General features: G+C 41.2%; 1 protein-coding gene across 1 annotated transcript; it reads left to right on the forward strand.

Moving 5' to 3' along the window:
• Positions 1 to 366: 366 nt before the first annotated feature.
• zgc:154142 (uncharacterized protein LOC555481 homolog) lies at positions 367 to 26,108 on the forward strand. The gene is made up of 25 exons (XM_044190829.1): positions 367 to 640; positions 3,196 to 3,326; positions 4,496 to 4,589; positions 5,357 to 5,497; positions 5,745 to 5,842; positions 8,397 to 8,523; positions 8,983 to 9,183; positions 12,994 to 13,209; positions 14,921 to 15,061; positions 16,122 to 16,367; positions 16,597 to 16,782; positions 18,712 to 18,821; positions 19,136 to 19,236; positions 19,800 to 20,077; positions 20,337 to 20,500; positions 20,657 to 20,840; positions 20,945 to 21,163; positions 22,500 to 22,634; positions 22,770 to 22,991; positions 23,091 to 23,273; positions 23,424 to 23,536; positions 23,625 to 23,719; positions 24,513 to 24,802; positions 25,153 to 25,313; positions 25,877 to 26,108. Exons 1-25 carry the CDS (start codon positions 484 to 486, stop codon positions 26,072 to 26,074), a joined length of 4,191 nt encoding a protein of 1,396 aa, XP_044046764.1. The 5' UTR covers positions 367 to 483; the 3' UTR covers positions 26,075 to 26,108.
• Positions 26,109 to 26,166: the final 58 nt, after the last annotated feature.

Genomic DNA, 26,166 nt, shown 5'->3' on the forward strand with positions numbered 1-26,166 from the left:
TCTTCAACACCCTGGATGGTCATCTTTAAACAAAGAGGACACACTTCATTGTCTAAACTGTTTCTTGATACTGAAAGGTTAAAGTGAGAGTGAATTATCATGTTAATAATTAGATCTTGTGGCATATTTCAGTGGATTCATGAATAATGATCTCATTGAACATCTAAAACCAGCTTCTCTGTGCCACAAGTGACAGATTTGGCTTTTACCTTCTATTTCAATCAGTTCCCTTGAAAGATATGCTGATGACCTCTTGATTGGGACACCATCACTACTCATTAACTTGTCGTTATGATACTGTATGATTTATGGCTCGGTCACATCCAGCCCTCTCAGGCTGGCATATGCTGCAATAACACATCTGAAGGAGCTCAGAGTTCATCTGTGCTGTCACAGTTCAGATATACCCTGGCCCTCCTTGTGTTGGTAATAAGCTTGTGAATTTTTGGACAAGGCACAGTTTGGTGCATCTCCACCGCTGTGATGAAAATGGACGTGGAGAAGGGTCGTCATCGGTCCAGGGGTATGAGCACCCTGGAAAAGGGTCTGATATTTCTCTTCGTGGCCATGACCGGCACCTGCATCGGCCTTGTGGTCGTCTACTTCACTGACAAAGCTGACTCTTCTACTCATGCAGAGGGTGAGTGTGTATACTTAGAAAATGCATTGTGTTCTATTTCAACACCAACATGAGTCTGCGGCACAATACTTGCTGCAATATCATGCTGATGCTGTTTTGATATCTCTTACTTTGAAGTGCATAGTCCTTCTCAGATAAGATAAAAATCAACTAAACTCAGCAGAGTAATAATCCTTAACATCACAGTAATATAGTCGAAAGACAATTATATGACAATATTGTAATGGTAAACATTTCACAAGAAGGAATAATATAAAATGTTTTTATTGTGAGAGTTTTCAGTGCCTCATTCGTGCCCCTTTATCTAAACACACTGTGCAGAGAACAGTTCAGCAGCTGTGGGGAAATACAACAAGACAACGACAGTGAAGAATGTCGATAGAAAATCTAAAGTGAGAGCTTCCCGAGGCCACTGCATCAGTGACTGAGCAACTCTGAAAAACATGTCGTCAAATTGGACTTCACTGTCAGCGCTTTTTCACTGTCAATTTTGTTGTAGGAAAAAATATAAAAGGCACACAAATCTTCTCCAGGTTTATTTTTTTTCTTTCTTTTTTCATAAATCTGTGAAATTTTACCTCTAAAAACTCTCCTACAGGTAAATATGTACTAACAGGTGAATGTCTACCTCCCATTGATTTAAACATGCAGTCAAAATGTTTATCAATACTGAAAGTTTTACAGCTGTACCTTGTTTTTAGCCGGCGGCTCTAGGGATGTCAGTCCACCACTTTGGTACAGACATTAATGGTCCCCAGAGGATTAATAATGACTGTGGTGAGCCTCCTAACTTTTTCTCTAGCGCCACCATCAGGCCAAAATTTCCAGTTTGCAATACTTTGGTTTATGACCAAATACCTGCAACTAATGATATTTCCATCAGCCTCAGCTATATTTTGTGTTTATTTCTAATTAGCAAATGTTATCATGCTAACATGCTAAACTGAGATGGTGAACATGGTATAAACCTTATACCTGTTTAACGTCAGCATGTTAGCGTTGTCATTGTGAGCATGTTAGCATGCTGATGTTAGCATTTAGCTCAAAGTACCACCAGCATGGATGTAGACTGTTCTTGTTGTGAGATGTCTTTTAATTTGAAAATTTTCCACAACCTTTTCAGCAGCAAATTTGAGAACAGGATTTTTGGCAGGAAATCGGTGTGGGAAATCACTACATCAGTGGTGTTACTGTAATACGATAAACCAAGTAGTACCTCCTCCTCTACCTCTCTCCTTCATCTCTTTCCAATTTCGTTTTTCATTTAAGAAACCCATTATTTTTCTGGTCTTGGCAGTAAAAAATACTTCTCCAGTGTGATATGGCTTTGTGAGAGCAGACAAATTTGTGCTGCCTTGTTTTCTTTGGAAAATGAAGTGGGTAAATTGTTTAGGTTTGCATGAGATGAGTAAAGTGGTGAAATGAATATCAGCTGAACCAATTTACTTTTAGCATTACAAGTCATCAGAGTCTTCTGCACACCTGTCAATGTGACAAGTGTGTTAGCAGATAGGCCATGCAATGAGGAGTCATAACTTGCACACTGTTGCCATGATTTCAGTGTTGGATCTTCATCATTGCAACAAATGAAAAAAAGTCTATCTTTATGAAATGCATTAAAAGGATCATTGCCCCCCAGAAACGAAATGGCTTGTTTTACATAACAGAACAAAAATGTGATTATGTTGACAGTTATGTTCTGCCCAAAAAAAATATTTTTTGTTGTTAAACACAGCTGTGCTCCAGACTGCCAAACAGAAGCTGCTCCAGCCACAAGGGAAAGCATGCTGCTACTGTGGATGATGACATACTGTATAATCAATGCTGTTACCAAGGCATTTCAAATGATTTTAATTTTTCACTGCAGATACCATAAGGTGTTTTTTAGTCATTTGAATTTCATAGTAAATATCCCCCCCCCCCCAACCTGCAGGGTTGTTGTTTGTACAATAATAAATAAACATTACAATAATGTTTTTAGCCACGCTAGCAGTATGGCTCTATGGATGGCAATGTCAGTTAGTCGGTCCACCACTTTGGTCCAGACTGAAAAAATCTCAGCAACTACTGGATGGATTGTCGTGAAATTTTGTACAAATATTCATGGTCCCCAAAGGATAAATCCTACTGACTTAGATGATCGCTTAACTTTTCTTCTAGCACCACCAGCAGTTTCAAGTTTTCACTGTGTATCACCTCACCTACCATGAGGTTGACAATTGTGGCTTTCATTGAAATGCCTAATCTATTAGGCTTGCTCATGATCTATTTTGCACAAAAATAAAATAATAATAATGGTGGTACTAAGTAAGCAGCAGTTACAGTAATAGCAAAGTCTGTTTTGAGTTTCCTAAGCACATTGTAACCTACAAATAGTTCAGGAGCTTAGGAGAGGGTAATGGAAGAGGGTTTTGTCTCCATTTTTCTTTAGGCAGCACCATTAGTTAGTCCATGCAGGGTAGAAGCTGTTTTCACTGTAAATTAGGGTTTATGTTGCTATAATTTACAAATACAAAACACCGTAACAAGTGTCCTCCTTTGTCATACATTTCCAGGGCCGGACTCAGGGTGTGGTGATCCTCAGGAGCTGTCTGGAGAGTCAGGCACCTTCACCAGCTCCAACTATCCCAGTAGCTACGTCAATGGTAAAAGCTGCACCTGGCAAATCACTGTGGAGCCTGACAAGGTGAGATGAATCAGAATCACTGCTCTTTCAAACCTCAATAAGTGAACTACATTAGCCCGCGATTAGCACAACACACCCGAATCTCTGACCGAACTGTTGCCGGTTGAGTTGCATTGTGGGTAATGTCCAGGCACCAGGTTTTGAGAAGGAAGAAGAATGCATAGAATAAAAAAGATAATATCTCCGGTTCTGCTTCATCAATTTTGATCCTTTTTTTAACTGTCCATGTTGAGTCTGACAATGTTACAGTAGTGCAATGCTAAATCGGTATTCTTTTAGTAATTGTAATCAAGAAATGGAAGTGGAGTATTAATATCAGATTCTAGGTAAAAGGCTAATAAGGTGAGTTTTTAATAGTCGCCTCAACTGATGTTGCTCTCCTCAGATTCAGAGAATTCCATAGTTTGTGTTCAGAACTACAAAAAGCAGCTTCACTGTAAGTCACTGTAGAGCAATACAGTGTTTATCAATAGATGTTTGTGTTTATCAATAGATTTTTGTTATTTTTATTTACAAGGTACAAAGGAAATACGGACTGCTAAAGACACAAGATTATTCTATAATGGCCCGAAATAATTTTCCGTTTGAAAACCAGTTCCAACACATTTATCTTATCTCTTTTTATACAGGACAATGCTGATCAAAACAACTCACTCATGTCTTTTATAGTGTTTGTGCCTGATGTCTAATCAGTAGAGTTTGTCAAGTTACTGTTGGGGAAACTATCTAATGTGAGGCCAAGCAGTGGATGACAGCTGGGATAAATGCTGTGGCAGTGTCGCGGACAGATGGCTGCCTTGTCTCCTTCTTTCTCCTCAGCTCTCCTCCCTACAGCCACAGGAGAAAACTAAATCCTTCATTCTTCTTTCTCTGTTAGCATGGCTGCCCTCCTTCCTGCCTGATGCAGTGCCTGCTTTTCTCTTTATGTCTCTATCTTCTGTTTGCTGTATCTAAACACACATAAACATACATGCAGAGGCACACACTTGCATGTGCATACATACATTCACACAGACACGGTTGCACATACTCTCACACATGTACACGTGCATGCACTCATATTCTCACACTGAGCGTCTCTTGCCTTCCCTGTCAGCAGCCCATCTCTCTTATCAGATTCTCAGATTTGAAATAGAAAGATAAAACACCTCTGCATGTTTCTGTTGTAGGTGATCCATCTGTGGTTTGAGGAGTTTGCTTTGGAGGACACCCAGCTCTGCATGGCAGACTTCATCACACTGAGAGACTCTCTGGGAATCATTGGTAAAAATAATCCAAACTAAAGGGGGAAAAGGACAGATAGATAGATATATAGACAGACAGATAGACAGACAGATAGACAGACAGATAGATAGATAGATCAGCTCTTTCAGCAGGCAGCTTTGATGTCATGCCCAAATCAGCCCATCCATCCATGGGCAGATTCAGCTAGTGGGCCACACAGTCCTGCTGGTCCACTGCACACTGCTCTACTTACAGTACTTCTCCAACCAGACAGCATAGTTTAAAGCAGTGTACTTGGTTCACAGACATCTTTGATTTCTGTTCATTTGGAACAATTTTTAACAAGTATCTCCCATTTTGTGTTCTCTCTTTAGGCAAATTAACAGATTCAAATAATGGTGGCACATAGTGAGTAAAAAGACTCAAATTCAAAGCCCTGGTTCTTGGCAAGAAATCATATTACATTATTAGTAGTTTGATATAAATGCCAAATAAACAACTTTAAATATTCTAATATGAAATAATTTCAATTAATATCTCCTATTTGTAACTCCAAATAGCCTACAGCTATGGACATGTAAAAGGCCCCCACCCCTCCTATATAGGAGCAAGACACCCAGAGAGAAAGAAACACAAAACGGTTTCTCTTTGTGATCATTTTGCGTCATTTTTCTGGCACCAGAACTCTGAAATGAATAGCCTCATGATCTTTCTGTTTTGACAATTAACCCGTCTTTTCATTGCTGAGGAATAAGCTGTGCAGAATTGTACTGTCTTTTTCTACAGAATTTGTGTGGTACTTGTAGGTAAATACTGTGGCTACACCAAACCGAAGCCGCTGGTGTCACTTACCAACCGCCTGACGGTTTACTTCAACACCAATGACAGAAAAACAGACCAAGGATTTAAAGCTCATTACAAAGCTGTGGCTCCAGAGCTCACATCAGGTAAGAAGATGAGTGCAAATCCATTTCAGCAAGAAAATTGCCTTGACTCGGCATAATGTTGGATATCTGTCATACAGTATATGATTGACCTAGAAAGTAAATGTCATAGGAATGGGTTCTGAATGAAGAGAGGGGTAGGAGAAGGGAAATGAAAATGGGGTGGGAAGGTGGGGGTGGAGGGGTGTATTGCAGGTATCCTTGAGGTGTTTGTGGAGCTGAAGTTCAATCCCTCCATCCCTGTTACTAGGAATAGCCGGAGCCGGTGGCTTTCTCCAAGGTGACCAGGGGGATCTGATGACCCCCGGCTTCCCAGAGCAGAACTACCTGAATGGAGTACTATACCAGGTACTGCAACACACATGAGCAAGGAGACACAATAAAAACTCAAATGTGATGGCTACATGGTAACATTTTTACATCTGAGGAAGCACTGCTGACCTTTACGGATGAGGATTTTAGGTTGTAGTACATCATACTGCACAATGTGCACTCTGCAACAGACTGGAAATAAATATTTATCTCAGAATAAATATTTCTCTTTAACCAGATGAACTATTTTGTTACCAATATTCCCTTAAACCTGCTATAATTAAAGTTTTTACATTACAATGGCTGACTACATGTATGTGAAAGGGGTCAATCTGCAGTTCTCCTCAGCTTTACAGAGCGTTTAACCCTGAGTCTTTATGTTACGCTAAGCTAATCACCTCCTGGTTCCTGTTTTATACTTAATATACAGACATAGCATACATTGCTAACAGAAAGAAGCTGATTAAGAAAACATGTTTTTAGGATGTTTATAGCTTCCTATGAATTTCATTAATTTCTCCAATGTGTAAAATATGTCTGTCTCAGCAAATCATGTGTATTTCCTTATTTACAGTATGTGAAAACATTGCATACTTGATTTAGCTGTTGCCTACTCTTTACTTGGCTTAATCAGAATCAGAATCAGAATCAGAAATACTTTATTGATCCCCGTAGGGAAACTCTTTGTTACAGTAGCTCGTCTTTACGTCAGTGCACACAGGAGAAAGTACTAGAAAAAATATAAACACTATAAAACAGGTCAGAAATAAATTAAGTATCATGTCGGTATAAGTATAAGATAAACTAAGTGTCGAGTACCAAGTGGGTTTACTGGTTGATGATGAAAGTACAGTTTAAAAAACAATGTAACTAATTATGTAATAAATGATATTAATAAGCGGAGGTGCATGTACTGTCGAAGAGTAATTGAGGTATATAGTATCAGTAGCAATAAATAAGAAAAAACTAACAAAGGAAAACTAATATTGCACGGAAGTAGTACTCAGAATATTGCACAATTATTATTAATTATGGCGGAGATGTAATGCTCAATGTCCAGTTTAGTGACCTAGGGTCAAACAGACTAAAGCCCTTAGAGGGAGGAGTTAAATAGTTTGATGGCCACAGGCAGGAATGACTTCCTGTGGCTCTCTGTGGTGCTTTTTGGTGGGATGAGTCTTCCGCTGAAGGTGCTCCTTTGCTTGACCAGCACGTCATGGAGCGGGTGGGAGACACTGTCCAAGATGGCATGTAGTTTGGCCAGCATCCTCCTCTCTGACACCACCGCCAGTCTGTTGGCATCCGCTACCTTTAGCCTGCTGCCAACAGCATACAGGACAGCACTGGCCACCACAGACTCATAGAACATCTTCAGCATTGTCTGGCAGATGTTGAAGGACCTCAGCCTCCTCAGAAAATAGAGGCGGCTCTGGCCGTTCCTGTAAACAGCCTGAGTGTTCTTGGTCCAGTCCAGTTTGTTGTCTAAGTGTACTCCCAGGTACTTGTAGTCCTCCACAATGTCCACACTGACCCCCTGGATGGAAACTGGGGTCACTGGTGCCTTGGCCCTCCGTAGATCCACAATCAGCTCCTTAGACTTTGTTGCATTGAGCTGTAGATGGTTCTGCTCGCACCATGAAACAAAGTTCCCCAAAAGATAAGTCAGTCAATTTAAGAGTGAACACAGGTTGCAATGTTCTGTTTTTAATGTATTTTAAGGGCTACCTTTTGTGGATTGTGCCTTTAATAAAGTACATTGATGAGGTGAATTCAGGTATAAACTGCTGTCGCTTATAATGTAAATCTATGGCAATAAAATCTGCTGATCACAAAAGAGGATCAGTTTAGAGTCTCTTTTTTATTCCTAGATAATTGAGTTGTGGATTGTGCAAATTAACTGCAGCTCAATACTAGGAAGATGTCCTGAATATTATACCATACCATATTAGATTTACTAGCCTATAGTGTCAAACACAGTGGGTTAGTGTTGATTTACATGTGTTCTAAACAAACCTAAAGATTCCAGATTAGCATCTCAAAGTAAACCCATTAGCTATGGATTTCAACATAGTCATGCTGATAGCATTTTGTGGTCTTGAACGGTGATTAATGCATCTAATTAAATCAGAGTCAATTTTGATGTTGGGGTTGGCATGCTAGGTTTGGACGTGGAGTCATATGGTGTTATTTGGCTGTCATCATGATTTCATCTTGCTGTGCTTTAGCTTGACAGGTCACCACCTGTCCAAACAAGAGCAGAATCAGTGATGAAATTAGTTATGAGTGAGAGTGTGTCAAAATGCAGCTCATGTTGCAGCCAGGAGACGAGAGGTTTGAAAGCATAAGAAGTGATGCAGGTAGCAGTTTGCTACATCAATGAGACTTCATCTGACTCATTTAAAGTATCATCTGTTATATACCCATGGTGGGAGTAGACATTTGCACTCTTTATGTTCTTTAAAATCAGCTGTAATTTAAAGAGAAACTTATTTGAAGAAATCTGTCTATGCAGATACAAACGACTGGTGTGTGTGTGTGTGTGTGTGTGTGTGTGCGCGCGCGCTTGTGCTTTATTTCTACGTTGTATCAGTGGAGAATCACTGTGCCTGGAGGAGAGAGGGTTCGACTGACTTTTACTTCCTTTGACCTGGTCCCTGAGGTCTGTGGAGACTTTGTTCAGGTCTACGATGGCTACAAGGCCGGCTCTTCTTCAGTAGGTAAGCATGACATTATACATGTTTCCAGTATGCAGTGAGGAATACAAGAGGAATTTGCTTTGGAAAAAATAAATGTGATTTGCATGTACAAGACTAATAGGAGTTTTAAAAGATACCACAATATTTTCACACATCAGCACAGATTATGTCAAAGCTGGATGTGTGATTATAAGGCAAAGGGATATGTTAGAATTTCAATAGACTGTGGGCTTTGTTCAATATTAGCAAAGTCAACTGTGTAGGTCCATGAATAAAAGATGAGCTCAATTAAAAGTTTGAGAAGTTGTACAATGGACAGAGATTCTAGAGTCTATTTTGAACTTAATGAGTATAAGTCTGTCTGCATAGACTTCATCATTAAAGCAGCATAGACTTCAATCGTCAATCGTCTCAAATTTGGGGGATGTTGCCTTTATGATTGTTTAATTCTTTTTAACACTGACATATAATCCATCAAAGGTAAATTCTGTGGTGGGAAGATGCCAAAGCCAGTGGAGTCCAGTAGCAACACAATGGTGGTCCGCTTCAAATCAGACAGCCGTTTAACTTCTAAAGGATTCAGAGCAACTTACACCAAGTCCAGCCGTCCACCTGTCGTTACTCCCACCACAACACCACCCAGACCCACCACACAAACCCCTCCACCTCCCACATCTTCTGGTAAGCATTCTCTCCAAACCTACTTTTCTGTTTAATTTCCCCTCTTGTACACTTGAAATAAACCTGTAAACTGGGATCCATGTTTAATCATAATTCCATGACACAGTTTGGTTCAATTGACTTTTTGAGCCAAACTACCACTCCCTGCATGTCCTAATTTGATTTTAGTTGAAATATACAACATCAGATATATCTGATTGTCTCACCACCAAATACCAGCATCACTATCGATGTTGCTGAACCAGCTTCCCACGAAAAGTGTCCATTACAGCCCTAATTTTTTTAGCTGACTTCAGAGCTATTTTATCAGACTGCCAAACTGTAATCAGTTATCTCTTGAAAGTTAATACTGATGCACAGTCAACTATAATATCATTATCTATGTGCTCACATGTTCTATGAGGGTTGTTTCCTGGCCGATGGGAGCTTGTTTATACACATTACATAACTGTTATGCCTCCCTGTGCAGTTTTACCTGCACAAACTCATGGATGAATGGAAGTAGCTTTGTGCGGAGTAGTGGGGAGATCACCCTTGAGATTTATCTATTCATTACTGTTCTAAAGCTATTGAATGCAACCGCAAGGGGGCACAAGCCAGTGTCTTCTTGTGCCAGTCCCAAGTCTGGATAAATGCAGAGGGTTGTGTCAGGAAGGGCATCCGACGTAAAACACATGCCAAATTAAAAATGCGAATCATGACAATGACTTCCATACCGGATCGGTCGGTCGACCGCCACCGGTGCTGTTGACCTACAGGGTACCGGTGGAAATTGGACTACTGTTGGTCAAAGACGAAGAAGGAGAGGAGGAAGGTGTGTTCGTAGGCAGAGAGAGAAGAGGAAAGCTAAGAATGTAGGACTGACAGTAGGGACTTGAATGTTGGGACTATGACAGGGAAGGCTAGAGAGTTGATTGACATGATGCAGAGAAGGAAGATGGACATACTGTGTGTCCAGGAGACCAGGTGGAAAGGTAGCAAGGCTAGAAGCTTAGGAGCAGGGTTCAAGTCGTTCTACCATGGGGCAGATAGGAAGAGAAACGGAGTAGGAGTTATCCTGAAAGAGGAGTTTGTGAGGAATGTTCTACAGGTGAAAAGAGTATCAGACAGGTTGAGTCTGAAGCTGGAAATTGAAGGGGTGTTGTTCAATGTTGTGAGTGGTTATGCCCCACAGGTAGGATGTGAGTTAGAACAGAAGGAGAAATTCTGGAGTGAGTTAGATGAAGTGATGCAGAGCATCCCCAGAGGTGAGAGGTGATTGGTGCAGATTTCAATGGGCATGTAGGCAAAGGGAACAGAGGTGATGAGAATGTGATGGGCAGGTTTGGTCTTCAGGACAGGAACGCAGAAGGACAGATGGTGGTAGACTTTGCAAAGAGGATGGAAATGGCTGTGGTAAACACTTTCTTCCAGAAGAGGCAGGAACATAGGGTGACATATAAGAGCGGAGGTAGAAGCACTCAGGTGGACTACATCTTGTGTAGACGTTGTAATCTGAAAGAGACCAGTGACTGTAAAGTAGTGGTAGGGGAGAGTGTAGCCAGACAACACAGGATGGTAGTGTGTAAAATGATGCTGGTGGTGAGGAATATGAAGAGGACAAAGGCAGAGCAGAGGATGAAGTGGTGGAAGTTGAAAAAGGAAGAATGTCGTGTAGTTTTCAGGGAAGAGCTGAGACAGACTCTGGGTGGTCCGGAAGTGCTCCTAGATGACTGGACCACTACAGCTAATGTGATCAGGGAGACAGGTAGGAGGGTACTCGGTGTGTCATCTGGAAAGAGGAAAGTGGACAAGGAGACTTGGTGGTGGAACGAGGAAGTTCAGGAGTGTATACAGAGAAAGAGGTTAGCTAAGAAGAAGGGGACACTGAGAGGACTGAAGAGAGTAGACAGGAGTACAGGGAGACGCAGCGTAAGGTGAAGGTAGACTTGGCAAAGGCCAAACAAAGAGCATATGAGGACTTGTATGCTAGGTTGGACACTAAAGAGGGAGAGGTGGATTTGTACAGGTTGGCCAGACAAAGAGATAGAGATGGGAAGGATGTGCAGAAGGTTAGAGTGGGAAGATGGAAGGTGTACTTTGAAGAGTTGATGAGTAGAAGAGGTGACTGGTGTGGAGCAGGAAGTAGCAAAGATTAGCAAGAGTAAAGTGAGGAGGACGTTGAAGAGGATGAAGAGTGGAAAGACAGTTGGTCCTGATGACATACCTGTGGAGGTATGGAAGTGTCTAGGAGAGGTGGCAGTAGAGTTTCTGACTAGTTTGTTTAACAAGATCTTGGAGAGTGAGAGGATGCCCGAGGAATGGAGGAGAAGTGTACTGGTGCCAATTTTTAAGAACAAGGGAGATGTGCAGAGCTGTGGCAACAGAGGAATAAAGCTGATGAGCCATACAATGAAGTTGTGGGAAAGAGAACTGGAAGCTAGGCTAAGGGCAGAAGCTTTGCTTTGAGGATGCTGATGGAGAAGTACAGAGAAGGTCATAGGGAGTTGCATTGTGTCTTCGTAGATTTAGAGAAAGTATACGACAGGGTGCCGAGAGAGGAGCTGTGGTACTGTATGAGGAAGTCTGGAGTGGCAGAGTATATTATAGTGGTGCAGGACATTTATGAGAGCTGTAAGACCGTGGTGAGGTGTGCTGTAGGTGTGACAGAGGAGTTCAAGGTGGAGGTGGGTCTGCATCAAGGATCGGCTCTGAGCCCCTTCTTGTTTGCGCTGGTGATGGACAGGCTGACAGATGAGGTTAGACAGGAATCTCCATGGACTATGATGTTTGCGGATGACATTGTGATTTGTAGTGAGAGCAGGGAGCAGGTGGAGGAAAATCTAGAGAGATGGAGGTCTGCTCTGGAAAACAGAGGAATGAAGCTTAGCCGCAGTAAAACAGAAAACATGTGTGTCAATGAGAGGGACCCAGGTGGAACGGTGAGGTTACAGGGAGCAGAGGTGAAGAAGGTGCAGGACTTTAAGTACTTAGGGTCAACAGTTCAGAGCAATGGAGACTGTGGAAAAGAGGTGAAGAGGCGAGTGCAAGAAGGTTGGAATGGGTGGAGAAAAGTGTCAGGTGTGTTGTGCGATAAAAGAGTATCAGCAAGAATGAAAGGAAAGGCGTTCAAGACAGTGGTGAGACCAGTGATGTTGTACAGCTTAGAGACAGTGGCACTGAAGAAAAGACAAGAGGCAGAGCTGGAGGTAGCAGAGCTTAAGATGTTGAGGTTCTCTTTGGGAGTGACGAGGATGGACAGGATCAGGAATGAGTACATCAGAGGGACAGCTCATGTTAGATGTTTCGGAGATAAAGTCAGAGAGGCCAGAGTGAGGTGGTTTGGACATGTTCAGAGGAGGGACTGTGAATATATTGGTAGAAGGATGCTGAGGTTGGAGCTGCCAGGCAGGAGGTCTAGAGGAAGACCAAAGAGGAGATTTATGGATGTAGTGAGAGAGGACATGAAGTTAATTGGTGTGAGTGAAGAGGATGCAGAGGACAGGGTTAGATGGAGGCACATGATTCGCTGTGGCGACCCCTGAAAGGGAACAGCCGAAAGGAAAAAAAGAAGAACACTGTTCTAAAGCTATTGGCACACAGACCGGTTCTCTCCAGTGGCCAATTATGGTACTACATAATGAATCTGGGGCAGTATTGTATCGAAGCAAGCTGATCTATTAGAAACTCTATTAAATGGAGCTAAACGCTCAGAAAAAACAGCTTTTGATCCAGTTTTCCTTCTTCTAAAGACAGTTGACATAATGAGTTGTAAATGTGTGTAAATCAAATATTGTTTTCAACATTACTTCCTCTACTGTTATTGGGCAGGAAGTGGTGGTCCAGTAATCCTCCAGGGGCGTAAAGGAGTGATCCAGTCCTTGGGATTCCCAAATCCATATCCTGCTCATCTAAATAGCTCCTGGAAGATATCTGTGCCCAAAGGATTCCTGGTTAAACTGCAGATCACTGATATGGCCATCACAGGAGAGACTGGACAATGCAAGGAGGACAAACTGGTCATCTCAGACAATTACAGCACACTAGGTAAGCCATAACTTAATCTTGTACTGCTTTATATTGTTATTTTATTTTTTACATTGTGTGCCTTTAACTTACTGTTTTGATCCCCAAATGCATCTCAGATCATCTTTCTGTTCAATCTTCACTGTTTCTGCTTTTTCTGCCATGTCTGTCTTTGTGAAGCCTGAATAGCAGCCACTATGGACTAAAGGTTATAACCTCCCCTTTTTCCTGCATCTGGGTGGTCAGGCACCAAGACAAACACAGCAAACAAGCAGTTATAATGCTTCTACTTAGAATATAACCATCAAACATGAGGACTTTGGCTTGTGTTTGTTGCACTTTGATAGACTAACAGCTCTAGCACAACACTATAGCTCAATATCTGTCCTCTGCTGTAAAACTGTTGATTAGGATCTTCTTTGCAAAGAGCCAGGCAAACTATAAATTACCTCCTCTTATTATTCACTTCAGTGGCTGCAGTGAGGCTGATACAGCTTTATCTATTGCTGAGTTCTCAAGGACTAAAGCGCTGTGGTACAAGCACACGCTCTCTGTGAAACACACAGATAGGTGATGAGAGTGTTTTAGTGGTGCGTCTTGCTATAACCCTAACCCCGAGACAGTTTTCTCGGGAGGGCTAAAAGACAGTTATTAATATATATTTATAAATATTGGACTTAGATTTGTCTGGTGGTGGGAAGGTCTCCAATGAGATGCCCATGTTTCTCTTTGTCTATTGTATATTTAAGTTTGTTCACGTTAGCATATAAAGCCAACAGTATATCAGGGCTGTGTCTCTGTGTGTTTGTCTTTCTGCACCCCTCGTTGACAATAATCACTTAAAGCAGCTTCAGGACTAAAAGCAAAACTGATGTATTTCATGTATAAGCAGTTTAGGACTGGGCTATAATTAAATATTGTTGTTTATCGGCTTTCATTGGAATCATATCGTAACGATATGATCATATGTTATTTTACGAAAAAATTTATTCTGAGCAAATTTTGATTAAACATTAACAAAACTGAATTATTGAATTTCTAGTTTTAAAGTGTGAAGAGTTTTGTGTGCTGTAATGCACAACGCGGTGATTATGCATTCATTTTACAACTAATTTTGTAAACTAACTAAAAAATATTTGTTGATAACATTTCTTACACAACATTATAACTAAATAAAAATGACAACGAATAAAAATAAATGTGAAAGACTGATAAATGGGCATGTGAACTAATTACTGTTTACATGCGGTCTTATTTTAACATTCTGCAGAATCAAATATTGAATGCTACTGATTGCTAAAACCCCCCAAAAATACCTCTTATTCAGAAGTTGATGTATCTGCACAAATAAGCAGCATCTTGCATTTGAATAGCATTATGTGTCTGCCCATAATGTTTGCTAACATTACCAGTTCATGCTATATCTTGTGTTCATAGGCTCTTGGTAGGAACAGTGTTAATTTTTCACCTGATTTTGTGTTCAGTAGCTGATGAAGTCACACTCACAGAGAGTAAAGTCACCTTCGTTTGTTAGTGCTTCAGCATCCCCATCCATCAACTGCTAACCACACCCAACGCACTCAGCCTCACACTAGCACACACATACTTACACCCAATAGTGCTTACAGTATTTACTACTCTTCTCTTATCTGTTTAGCTGCATTATTTAAACCAACCCTAACTGTACTCTCTCCATTTCCCTCCATCTGTCCTTCCTCTCCCTCATCCTCAGGTACACACTGTGGCTACATCCTTCCCCCAGTGGTGGTCAGTGCCAGTGACACAATATCTGTCACCTTCCAGTCCGACAGTCGCCTCACAGATCGAGGATTCTCAGCCAAGTGGGAGGCTGTGTATCCTGACGATATCGCAGGTACAGAGGACACACACACACCCACACGCACTCACATGAGCACACAACACACACACACACACACACAGGAACACACTCACACCTGATGCACACCTTGCTAAAGCAGCTCAACACCTCATTAAGATAAACCATAAAACATCTCACTCCTCCGTCACATATTTATAAAAACAGCAAAGTCATTGCATAAGTAGTGTGAACTCTGTCAAAGCACAGGTCAGAGTACAGCATGAAGCATAAAAAGCAAGATAAAACTCCTTTTATCTTTTTCTTTATCGTGATTATCAGGCATGAAAATGACGTGAGACACCATGTGCAGTGGTGCAGAAGAAGTACTTTAATATGCACAATGTAGAAATACTCCATTGCAAGTAAAGGTCCTGCTTTTTACTTAAATAAAAATACATAATGATTAACAACAAAATGCATTTTTGTCTGAAAAGTAAAAGTACTAATAATACAGAATGTATATATGCCTTATCATATAAGTGGCACTTTGTAGATGGTCATAGTGCAGCTGATTTTCAACTATTATATACAGCTTGATAGTCTAATATATAACAATAGCAGTCATATTTTATTAGCTGAGTAGTATTTTGAATATAAAATATTTATCGTAGAAATTAAAAGTAGAAATGATAGCTGTCAAAAAATGTTGAGGAGTACAAAGTTCAATATTTCCCTCTGAAATCTAATGCAGAAAACCTATAAATGGAATGTTACTCAATTAAAGTGCAAATACCTGAAAACTATTCTTTAGTTTTTGAGTAAATGTACTTAGTTACTTTTCGCCATTGCCCATGTTAACAGCCAGAAATGCTTTCATGTTTCATTACTTTTTTTATACTCTCCAAAACTGTTTATCAGCACCAACTAAATGAGTAAAAATGAAGCAAATGGTTAATCTAACAGATTAAACTTCTACTTTAGCATGAACCTCTGTTTACATTTTGTCATGATGTGATTGTATTTTTACTCCTCAAGGCTCTCTTTTCACAGGCAGATACTGTAGCTCTGTAATCTACACTTATCTAATTACGATCACTCCCTCTTCCTGTTTCAGAAATCCAGGGCTGTGGCTTTTCTTCCAAAGATGAAACAGGGGTTATAAAGTCCCAGAACTGGCCTATGAACTACAAGGCTAACACTGAGTGCATGTGGAACATCGCTTTGCCTTTGGGGAAGAAAATCACCCTGAATTTTACCCACTTTGACCTAGAAGCCAAAGATTTCCTAACATCCAAATGCTTTGATAACATAATGGTGTACGACATCAGTAGTCTGACTAATGCGCAGATTAAAAAACACGGTAAGGTTGTTTATGGAGTTACTACATGATGATCCCAAAACTATTTATATTTTTCAATCACATCGAAATCAAAAGCAAGACCCAGCCATGAATTCATTGACCCATTTTAATCCTAATTAATAAAACTGTGTATCTACACTGTTACTGTTAGTGTGTCTACACTAGTACTTGTATAGCCTCTATGTCACTTTATTTATTATGGACAAATTATTCTTTCAATACATTTTAGGTCCATTTTGCGGGACTAAGCTGCCTCTTACCATCCAGACAAAAGGCAACAGGCTGGTGATTCGTTTCCACACAGACTTGTTTACTGAGGCCAAAGGCTTCAGGGCCTACTGGACAACAAACCCCACTTTGCCTGCTCCCACTGAGCCGCCTGTTCAGCCCAACCCCTGGGACAACATCCCCATAGGTGGAGTATCTATTTGCATTACACTACACTGTTAAAAGTACATTTAAAGCTCTACTAATCTGTATTTTTCATATTAACAATGCATCAATTGATGATGTGTAATGTGGAAGGAGTCGCTCGTGGTGATGAACCCACAGAGAATTAACACCTGGTTTTCTGGCCTGCAACTCTGCTCACATCAACCTCATTTCACAAACACAGCAGGCAACTGTTTTCAGCACAAAAGCTTTGATAAACTGACTGCAGACTACCTGTTCAGCACCAAATAGCAGACAGAAAAAGTTAGCGACTAGCTGGTGAAAATAGGGAAGCATTTAGCAGCTGTAGAGCCAGATATTTTGCTTAGATAGAAAAAGCCAAATAGGCAATTGTTTGCTTACACATTTGCAATAACAACTTTATGAGGCAATAATATAAAGGAGGTGCTGTGTTTTCAGCTTGTTACATTGCCCCCAACTGGCCAAAAACTCAATCAAAGCAGCTTTAACATTAAGTGCTGAAACAATTAGTCAACAATTTGAATAATTAATTTAATACAGTTAAGTGACAATGCAACATAAACAATGCTAGTCCAGCATCTAAAATATGAGGATTTACTACTTTTATTTGTTATATAATAACTGTAAACTTAATACCTTTGAGTTTGGGCCTATTGTTTGGACACGACAGATCATTTTAAAACATGAGTTGGGAAATTGGCATTTTTCTCTATTTTATGACATTTTATGGGCCGAACTACTCATTTATTAATCGAAAAATAGTCAACAGACTAATTTTTACCAAAAATAATGGTAAGCTAGAGATTAAGCTGCAGTAACCTGCCAAAGATTACCAGATTTCACATAGATGCAGCATAGCTAAGTATTTTTATAGTATTTTATGTGCCCAATTGTGAAATATTGTATTTTGTGTGTATGATGTAGCCTTACATTTGATATTTTGGGTTTCTTGATTTACACATCTCTCTAGCTATATTATACACAGGTTTCAGGTTAGCAGAGCATTATTTTCCACCAGTCTCAATCACCAACACTTAGATTCACACAGCTCCTTAGAAGCTGCACAGAGGCCTGCCTTCTATTCATCTGATTCATGCTTCCTCCCATCCTCAGCCCTTTTTCACACATCCCCCCTCTCCCATCTCCTCCTTGCTCCGCCCAGATGTGCAGTAAAACAAGGTGATATGGTGTGCTGAGAGCACAATGTGAAGTAGCCTAGTGCTTCACTTTCCTTCCTTGCTGGCTGTCACCCGATCCTCATTCTTCACCCAGTGATGAGCCCCAGGTGGCCCAGGCTGCTGCCAAGCCAATTGCTGAAATAGAGTTTTATAGATGGACTCTGCTGCCTCTGGGTTTTCTTCCAACAAGGCTCTGACCAGAGGTGCCCTATGTGTTGGGTGAAGGAAGGAGAGAAAGAGCGAGAGCTGAAGGGAGAAAATGTGGGATAAGAGTGACTGGGACAATTTAATGTCAACTCCTTGGATGACCAAAAGAAATTTATATCTTTATGCGTACTGATGTTGTGATGTCAAAGAGTCTGCCCTGGAAATGGTGATTTTTACAAGTCCAGTTCAGAACCCATTGTTTGTTTGCAGCAGGAGGATGGTATTATGTTTGCATGAAGATACACTAAATACATTATTGCAGACTAGTAGATTAGTGAAAGCCAAAAACAGAGGGACATCGCTCACTGTAGCCAGCAGTGTCAACCTGGTGTGATTGGAAAATTATTAAAAAAACATAAATCAGAGTGTCAGAGCCACTTATTTAGAGCCTCTTTCCTGCAACACACAGGCTTATCCGTTAGCTGCAGATATGTACTGTATATTCAGGCTTTGTTTATACACAAACAAACCACAAACAAATTCATTCATGTAACCAGACAACCAGACACAGGACAGATTACAATGATTTTCTTCTCATTTTCTAGACTGGCCCAGTCCATGTGGGAAACCAGCCATCCCTCCTGTTGTTGCGTCACGCATTGTGAACGGAGAGGCAGCCAAGCCACACTCCTGGCCCTGGCAAGTGTCCATGCAGGTGAGAGACTTTGCTAATAAATGTAGAGAAGATACAACAAGATACAACTAATTACATCCGAATTTACAGCAGAGAATATCAGTGATTTCAAAAGGGCAAATTCAGATACAGTTAAACCAGCAGAGTTGTTGTTTATTCATAATGTGATATCAAAGAGTAATTTGTTACATCCTCCTCTGTCCATATCTCATATTAATTGATTGTCTGCATGGATACGCTTTTTAAAAAATTACATCAGTCAATTGTGTAGATCATCTTGTGTGCAAATATCTTTAATGACTTCTTCTCTGCTTGTCGGTGTGTGTTTGTTTCAGGTCTGGCCGGACAGTCGTCCAGAACCCACATTTTTCCACACCTGTGGTGGTACTCTCATTCATAAGAACTGGGTACTTACAGCAGCCCACTGCTTCATAAGGTAAATATTCTGTTTCATCATTCTCACATACAGTACATGTACAATTTTTATTTGAAATGTACAAGTTGAAGCTGCTAAAGTCATTAATTTTATTTTAATGTTGTTTTTTTCAACAAAGTTTTCTCAAACTTCCTGGAAACCCATTTGTGTAATCTCAGAAGGCAGTTATCAGTGTCTGTGCTTTTACCTCCGGCTTATTACAGTGCAAGAGCAATGCCTTGTTAGAGGTGCCTCAACGCCTCAGCTAATGGTCTACAGTGCCCTTTACAGAGAGATGCTGGTGCACTGAGGAGCCTGTGCGCTGAATTGTTTTCTGTTGTGAGCCAGGAAGTATACAAGGTTATATGCCACACAGGTGTGGTGTGGTACAACTCAGAATATGCTGTGTACGATGCAAATGTAATTGTTTTTCTAAAACTAGACTTCCCACAGCACAAAGAGATACTGCTCCAATATCCTGTCAGCTTATATGGTGCAGTGACAGGTATCTCGGTCTGTCGACTGTGTGTTTCCTGTAAACTGTGAGGTATTATTATTGATTCATCTGCTGATTTCCTACCCAGATACGCTGATGAGCTGCAGCGTTGGCGCATGTGCCTTGGCAAACACAACCTGACCTACACAGAGCCGAGTGAACACTGCTTCAATGTGTCTGGTATCTATCGCCATGAGGGCTTCAAGTATCCCACAGTGCCCACCGTGGAGTTTGACATTGCCCTGGTCAGGTTGGACGGGGAGGTGATACCCAGTGATGAGATCTCGTACGCCTGCCTTCCCTCTGAGGAGGAAGTCCTAGCTGGGGGCAAGAAGTGCTACGCCACCGGCTGGGGAGATGAGACCGGTGCTGTTTCTGCTTTATGTTCATTAGCAGCCTGCACACATTTGCATGTTTTTACTCATACACTTGCTTATACTCACTGAAATAATACAATAATTCACCACCTCAGGAGACACTCATCCATCACAAGTTAAAAATGAATTGCTGCATAGTTTGCATGCCCTCTTCTGGACTTAATGTGCAAATACCTTCTGTGTTTATGCTCCTCAGTGTGTCAAGTTGAAGTTGTTTGTAACAATCTGTTGTTTTGTGTGATTATCAGGTGATTCAATGAATGCTAAAGTCGCAGAGGCCCTTAACCAGGTCGCTCTGCCTGTTGTGCCGTATGACACCTGCAAGAGGATGGATTACTGGTGGTTCCAGGTCAAGACCTCCATGATCTGCTGTGGTTATACCCTGCCTGATGAGCTCAAGTCTGTCTGTCAGGTAAAACAAGTCCTGCAAAAGTACAGGACTAACACATGACAATGGTTTTACACCATTCTGATCGTCAATGAGATGATTTTACACATCTGATTTTACACAGGTGGTATTTAACAACATGCTGATGGTGTTTTTGATGTTGATTCGTGACTTTGACAGGGAGATTCAGGTGGTCCTTTGGTGTGCCAGGATACCCCCGGCGGTCCTTGGGAAGTTCATGGTATAACCAGCTTTGGTCCTATTGGATGCATTATGAATAAGAAGCCCTCCGTGTTCACCCGCTCCTCTGCCTACCTCCCCTGGATCAAAAATGTCATGCGCAGAGACATCTACAATGAGCACAGTATGAATCCAGCTGGTCTAAAGTGACCCACTTTGCTGAAAAACTAAATCTGGTACAAAGGCAGAATTTATTGCTGGTTTTCACCCTCTGTCCTCCCTGTATAGCATCTGGTTGTGGAGGGCCAAAGGACTTGACTGGCACAAGAGGCACGGTGTCCTCTATGGGTTACCCTGGCAACTACAACAACAAAGCCAGCTGCCAGTGGAACATCCAGGTGCCCCTCGGCAAAGTGGTCCACCTCCATTTCCACAATTTCTCCCTGGAGGAGAGTCAGATGTGCATGAATGACAAAGTCAGACTCACAGACAGGATAGGAAGTCTAGGTATGTGAATATCTGCCTCCTTTTTCTCTCCAGCTGATAATGAATTTGCTGAGTGATTCATTGATGTGATTACTTTTGCTTTATGTTACACCGCATCTCTCCCTCTGAAACACGCGAGCACAGTTACTGCAGTCTAGTAGTATTTCATGAATGACATGTCACAGTAAAGTCGCACACTCATAACTTTGATGCAATTACTTATTTCAACTTATAAAGATTGATGTTTTGGCAAACTGCCTTCTTCAGGATAAATACCAAAAGTCACCTGACTGGCATTCATACAAACTATGACAGGTGTTTCAAATCAGGGAAATCAACTCGAGAGGCCAATCCAAGGAAAGCCTGAAACATAAAACATGTACACATATCAAAAACCCAACAAGCAAGAACTAGAAAAATACAGGATAAGAGTCGAAATAGAAAACATCTTCCATTCAAATTAGGGAAGGAATCTATATCTTCACATATAATGCTTCAATTCAATATTTAAGGTCAAATAAAGAAAGAAAAATTGATTCTATATATCTCTCAAGTAAATGTGTGAAAAATGAATTTACAATATAAAAATGACAAAATAGAAAAACATTGATAGTATATATACATAAAAATATGTCAACAAGAAAATATGATGTGTTCCGGTCAATATCATAAACATGAATCTCAACATGCATTAAATGTTACACATGACTAAGCGTCTACAGCCATGCTAAAGGCTGTACTTAGGCATAGCAATGCTTTGAGCTATATGCTAACATCAGCATGCTAACATGCTCACAATGACAATGTTAGCATGTTGCTGTTAAGCAGGTATAACATTTACTATCTTAGTTATTATCTTAGTTTAGCAAGTTAGTATGCTAACATTTGCTTACTAGCACTAAAAAGAATCCAAGGCCCCACCACATCTAGGCAAGTCAACCTTCTCAATCCCTGTATATTGAAGAGAGGAGATTAAGAGGAAAAATTACCTAAAAAGTTGAAATAAATAATTGCATCTGCACTGTGAGTGAGTAGCTTTCCCTTTTTTTGATGTTTGCCTGTAACTCACTAGAATAGGTGTGCGTTTCCCTTCAGTTTTTTACTATGCAGCAAAGTTGCAAATAAAACATGCTGGCAGGTGTAGCTCTGAGCCTACTGCTGTGTCGCTTGTGATCTATGTCACATGTCTATGATAAATGTCATATATACATGCGTATATGTCGTACATGTATAATATAAATATAGGACAAAAAGAAGCAATAAGATAGCAATAAAGATGCTAATATACTTATAATACACAAGCTCTTAGGACAGAGGTTCCTCAGAAAAACAGTTCTTCATGTTCACTTCTCTTCAGGCACACACTGCAGCTATGTACCCCCTAAAGACCTTGTGAGCGATGGAAACACACTTCACATCAGCTTCTCCTCCAATGACAAGGTGGTGGACACGGGCTTCAATGCCTCCTGGAGGGCAGTAGACTCTACAGAAGGTAAGACAGGAGAAAAGTGAACCTGACAAGACACTGAGGGAATAGCCTTCAGCCAAAACTAATGTATCTCATTGTCTGTTTTTCTTTTCTTTTCCTCTTTTCTCTCTCTCTTCCCTATTGTCCACACACACACAGCTCCTTGTGGAGGGAGCTTCAGCAGTAATCAGGGTGAAATCACCTCTCCTAACTGGCCCAGTGACTACCAAGCCCAGTCTGTGTGCACATGGCGTATCACCATTCCTTCAGCAAAAAGTGTCCATGTAGCCTTCACTCACTTTGAATTGCAAGCTACAAACATGTTAGGAAACTGTGTGGACTATGTGGAGATCTTCAATGGAAAAAGCATGGCATCACTAGGTTTGTTATTGCGCTACAAATTATCTTGTGTCCACTTTGTGTGTTGTTGTTTTTTTTACGTATTTCCTCTAAAACTCTCATTTCTTGTCTGTTCTGCAGGTCGATTCTGCGGCTTTGCCCCTCCACCCATCATCACCATTCCTAGCAACACAGTCGTTGTTCGCTTCCTTAGTAACGGAGACAATCAACAGAAGGGGTTTCGTGGTTACTGGACCACTGACACCAGTGTTATCCCAACTTTACCTCCTCCACCTCCTAACCCATGGGACAACATCCCTATCAGTGAGTGTAGGCCTGGCCAAACGTGGGGTCATGTGTTGCGATCTCATGTGGAGGTTCCCAGTTTCAAAATGGAGCCTTTAAATGTTTTTTGCTCCCCTCAGATGGAATAAACTGTAGCGTAATCTGAAACTGTATATTTTCTCTTCCCAGACTGGCCAGTAAGTTGTGGAAACCCAGAAGTGACACCAAATACAGCCACCCCGAGGGTGGTTAATGGGGAAGAGGCGATCCCCCACTCCTGGCCCTGGCAGGTCTCCATGCAGGTACTGTCAACTCCTGTTACTCTGTGTGCCTGACTAACAGTCATAGAGAAGAGCTTTTAGTTTGAACAAATGTATTTCTCTTCCCCAGGCTTCACCAATGTATCTCATACCTTACATGCACGGTTGTGGAGGATCTTTGATCCACGAAGAATGGATCCTAACTGCTGCTCATTGTTTCATGTTGTAAGATACAACTACAGAAGGCTTACAGTACATGCCATTTTAAAAGCCCACAGTTCTTTAAAGCAGCTATAATCAATATTTTTTATAGTAAACATATTTATAGTAACAATGTATCAAATGACGATGTGAAAACAATGTGACAATGTGAAAGGTGTCGCTCTTAGTGATGAACCTGCAGAGAATTATCACCAGCTCCCTTCGGCTTTGCGGAGCTTTATAGTGAGTTTCAGTTCATTGTTTAGCTATTCAGCCTTCAACTTTATTGTTTTGGTTCACTCTCACCGCTCTCATAGTGTCATTTTTGGCTGCAGGAGGCAGCTGTTTTCAGCAATAAAGCTCTAAAAACCCACTGCACGCTATCTGCTCAGCACCAAACAGCAGACAGACAAAGTTAACGACTAGCTGGTGAACATAGTGGAGCATTTAGCTGCTAAAGAGACAGATATTTCCCTCAGGGGTTGGTAGAGACCAAAAACAGAGCTAAAGGAGAGTGACTATTGGACTTGCATTCGCCAGGTGGCCACAGACACGACTCCAAATCTATGTTGTTGTTACTCTGTTGGAGTGTAAAGAAGCAACTGTTTGCTAACACCATATTAACTTAAAAGGTGGTGATATGTCAATGTCACTGCCCCCAAGTGGCCACAAAGATCAGTTATTGCAGGCTTGAAAACCAGCTCTTAAAAACACAGATTTTTCCTCATTTTATCTTGGCTACCAGCTTGTACAATAGCCAAAGAGAAAAGTAAAACAAGTTCTTATTTTCACTTTCAACCTTCCACCTGCTTTCCAGCCCACTGAATAAGTCCTCCTACTGGCGCATGTGTTTGGGGAAGCACCACATGAACTCCTCCATGGACGTTCCCTCATCAGAGGAATGCTATAAGGTGGATGGCATCATCCGCCACAAGGGATTCGTCTACGAGCAGGATCGCACTGACATCACCAATGACATAGCCCTGGTGCATTTGGCCAAGCCTGTCAACATGACGAGGGAGATCAGCCCCATCTGTCTGCCCAAACCTGGGGCTGTGATGCCTGCTGGGACACCCTGCTTTGTCACCGGATGGGGAGACGAGAAAGGTAGAAGTGATCATGCATTTCAGTTTCCTGTAAAAGAACTGTAGTTGTAATGCTACTGCAGGAACTAGAGGTAATGGTAGTTGTAGAAGTAGGTATCATTGCTGCTCCTAAAATGAATCTCATGTTTCCCCTTTTTATCTTGTGTTTGTTACTTTTACTGTTTTTCAATTTAATTGAAGGTTTGCACTATTTTCCATGTGCTAGGTACACTCCATGATATGCCATGGTATGCCTTGGCTTGATTACTAACTAAAGATAAGGAGAGTTAGAAGTTTATATAGGTGTAAATGTGTGCATCTCTGTGTCTATGCCTTCTACAACATAAACTTTTACTTTTCACTTCTATCTAGGTAACATCTTCCCCAAAGTGGCTGAGAAGTTAAATCAGGCAGCCCTTCCTATTATTAACTTCCAGACCTGCAGTAAACCTGCTTACTGGTGGGACACCCTGCGGCCCTCCATGATCTGTGCTGGCTATGAGTCCCCAGATGAGCTCAAGTCAGCCTGCCAGGTGAGAGGACACACTCACAAAAAATGACGACTGTTTTAATTGACGCTGGAATTCTTTAGGTGAGGATGGTACTTGGTTGTTGAAATTCTCTTCAAGTTTTTCTCACACATTATATAAGTTTACTGGCCTCTCATGATTGGGTTGTCTGTTATGTAACACCATGTACGCTGTTTTGTTTGTGATCAGTCAGCCTTGATTGGAAATGACTGTCCGGTTTTCAGGCGTAATTGGACAAAAGAACATAGGAACATTATTTGTTTGCCATAATGAGCGAATGTGCAAGCAGGGACGTGGGAAGATTAGAAATTTAGAAAAACACTTCAGAACAGAACTGAAGGTTTTTGAAGCTTTTAAATTTCAATAGAGCTTTATAAAACACAACACTGACATTTGCCTCCCTGAAGAAAACTCACATTCTGTCACATTTTTGATAAAGACTGACCTTTACAAATTCCAAGGCACAGAGATGATTTATTGTGGCTGTCAAAATCAAATGTTCACCAATGCATCTTCTTACCCGTACAGTAAATCTTTGGTGCCTTTTTTCTCCTGCTCTCCCGTAGGGTGACTCTGGGGGTCCTTTCGCCTGCGCAGCCGCTGGAACAAACACAACCTGGGAGGTGCATGGTGTCGTCAGCTTTGGCCCTCAGGGCTGCATCAGAGACAAGAAACCCTCAGTATTCACCCGCGTCTCTGCCTTCAGTGACTGGATCAACGACAACATCAAGAAGTTTATATATGAAAGTGGTAAAACCAACTAAAGCGCACATCTTGAAATAAAGATTTTTGACAGTGTTAATTGTTCATTTCTGGGGGGGTTTCTGCTGCTACAGACCAAGTCATTGTAGCTTTT

Source organism: Siniperca chuatsi, linkage group LG3, assembly GCF_020085105.1.
Source record: "Siniperca chuatsi isolate FFG_IHB_CAS linkage group LG3, ASM2008510v1, whole genome shotgun sequence".
Lineage (NCBI taxonomy): Eukaryota > Metazoa > Chordata > Actinopteri > Centrarchiformes > Sinipercidae > Siniperca > Siniperca chuatsi.

What these genes read in the sequence shown, in the direction of transcription:
- zgc:154142 (XM_044190829.1), top strand. Translation starts at nt 484, where the DNA reads ATGAAAATGGACGTGGAGAAGGGTCGTCATCGGTCCAGGGGTATGAGC. An exon ending in CTCTTCTACTCATGCAGAGG is followed by an intron (nt 641 to 3,195) that starts GTGAGTGTGTAT and finishes ATACATTTCCAG; the next exon opens with GGCCGGACTCAGGGTGTGGT. An exon ending in AGCTCAAGTCAGCCTGCCAG is followed by an intron (nt 25,314 to 25,876) that starts GTGAGAGGACAC and finishes GCTCTCCCGTAG; the next exon opens with GGTGACTCTGGGGGTCCTTT.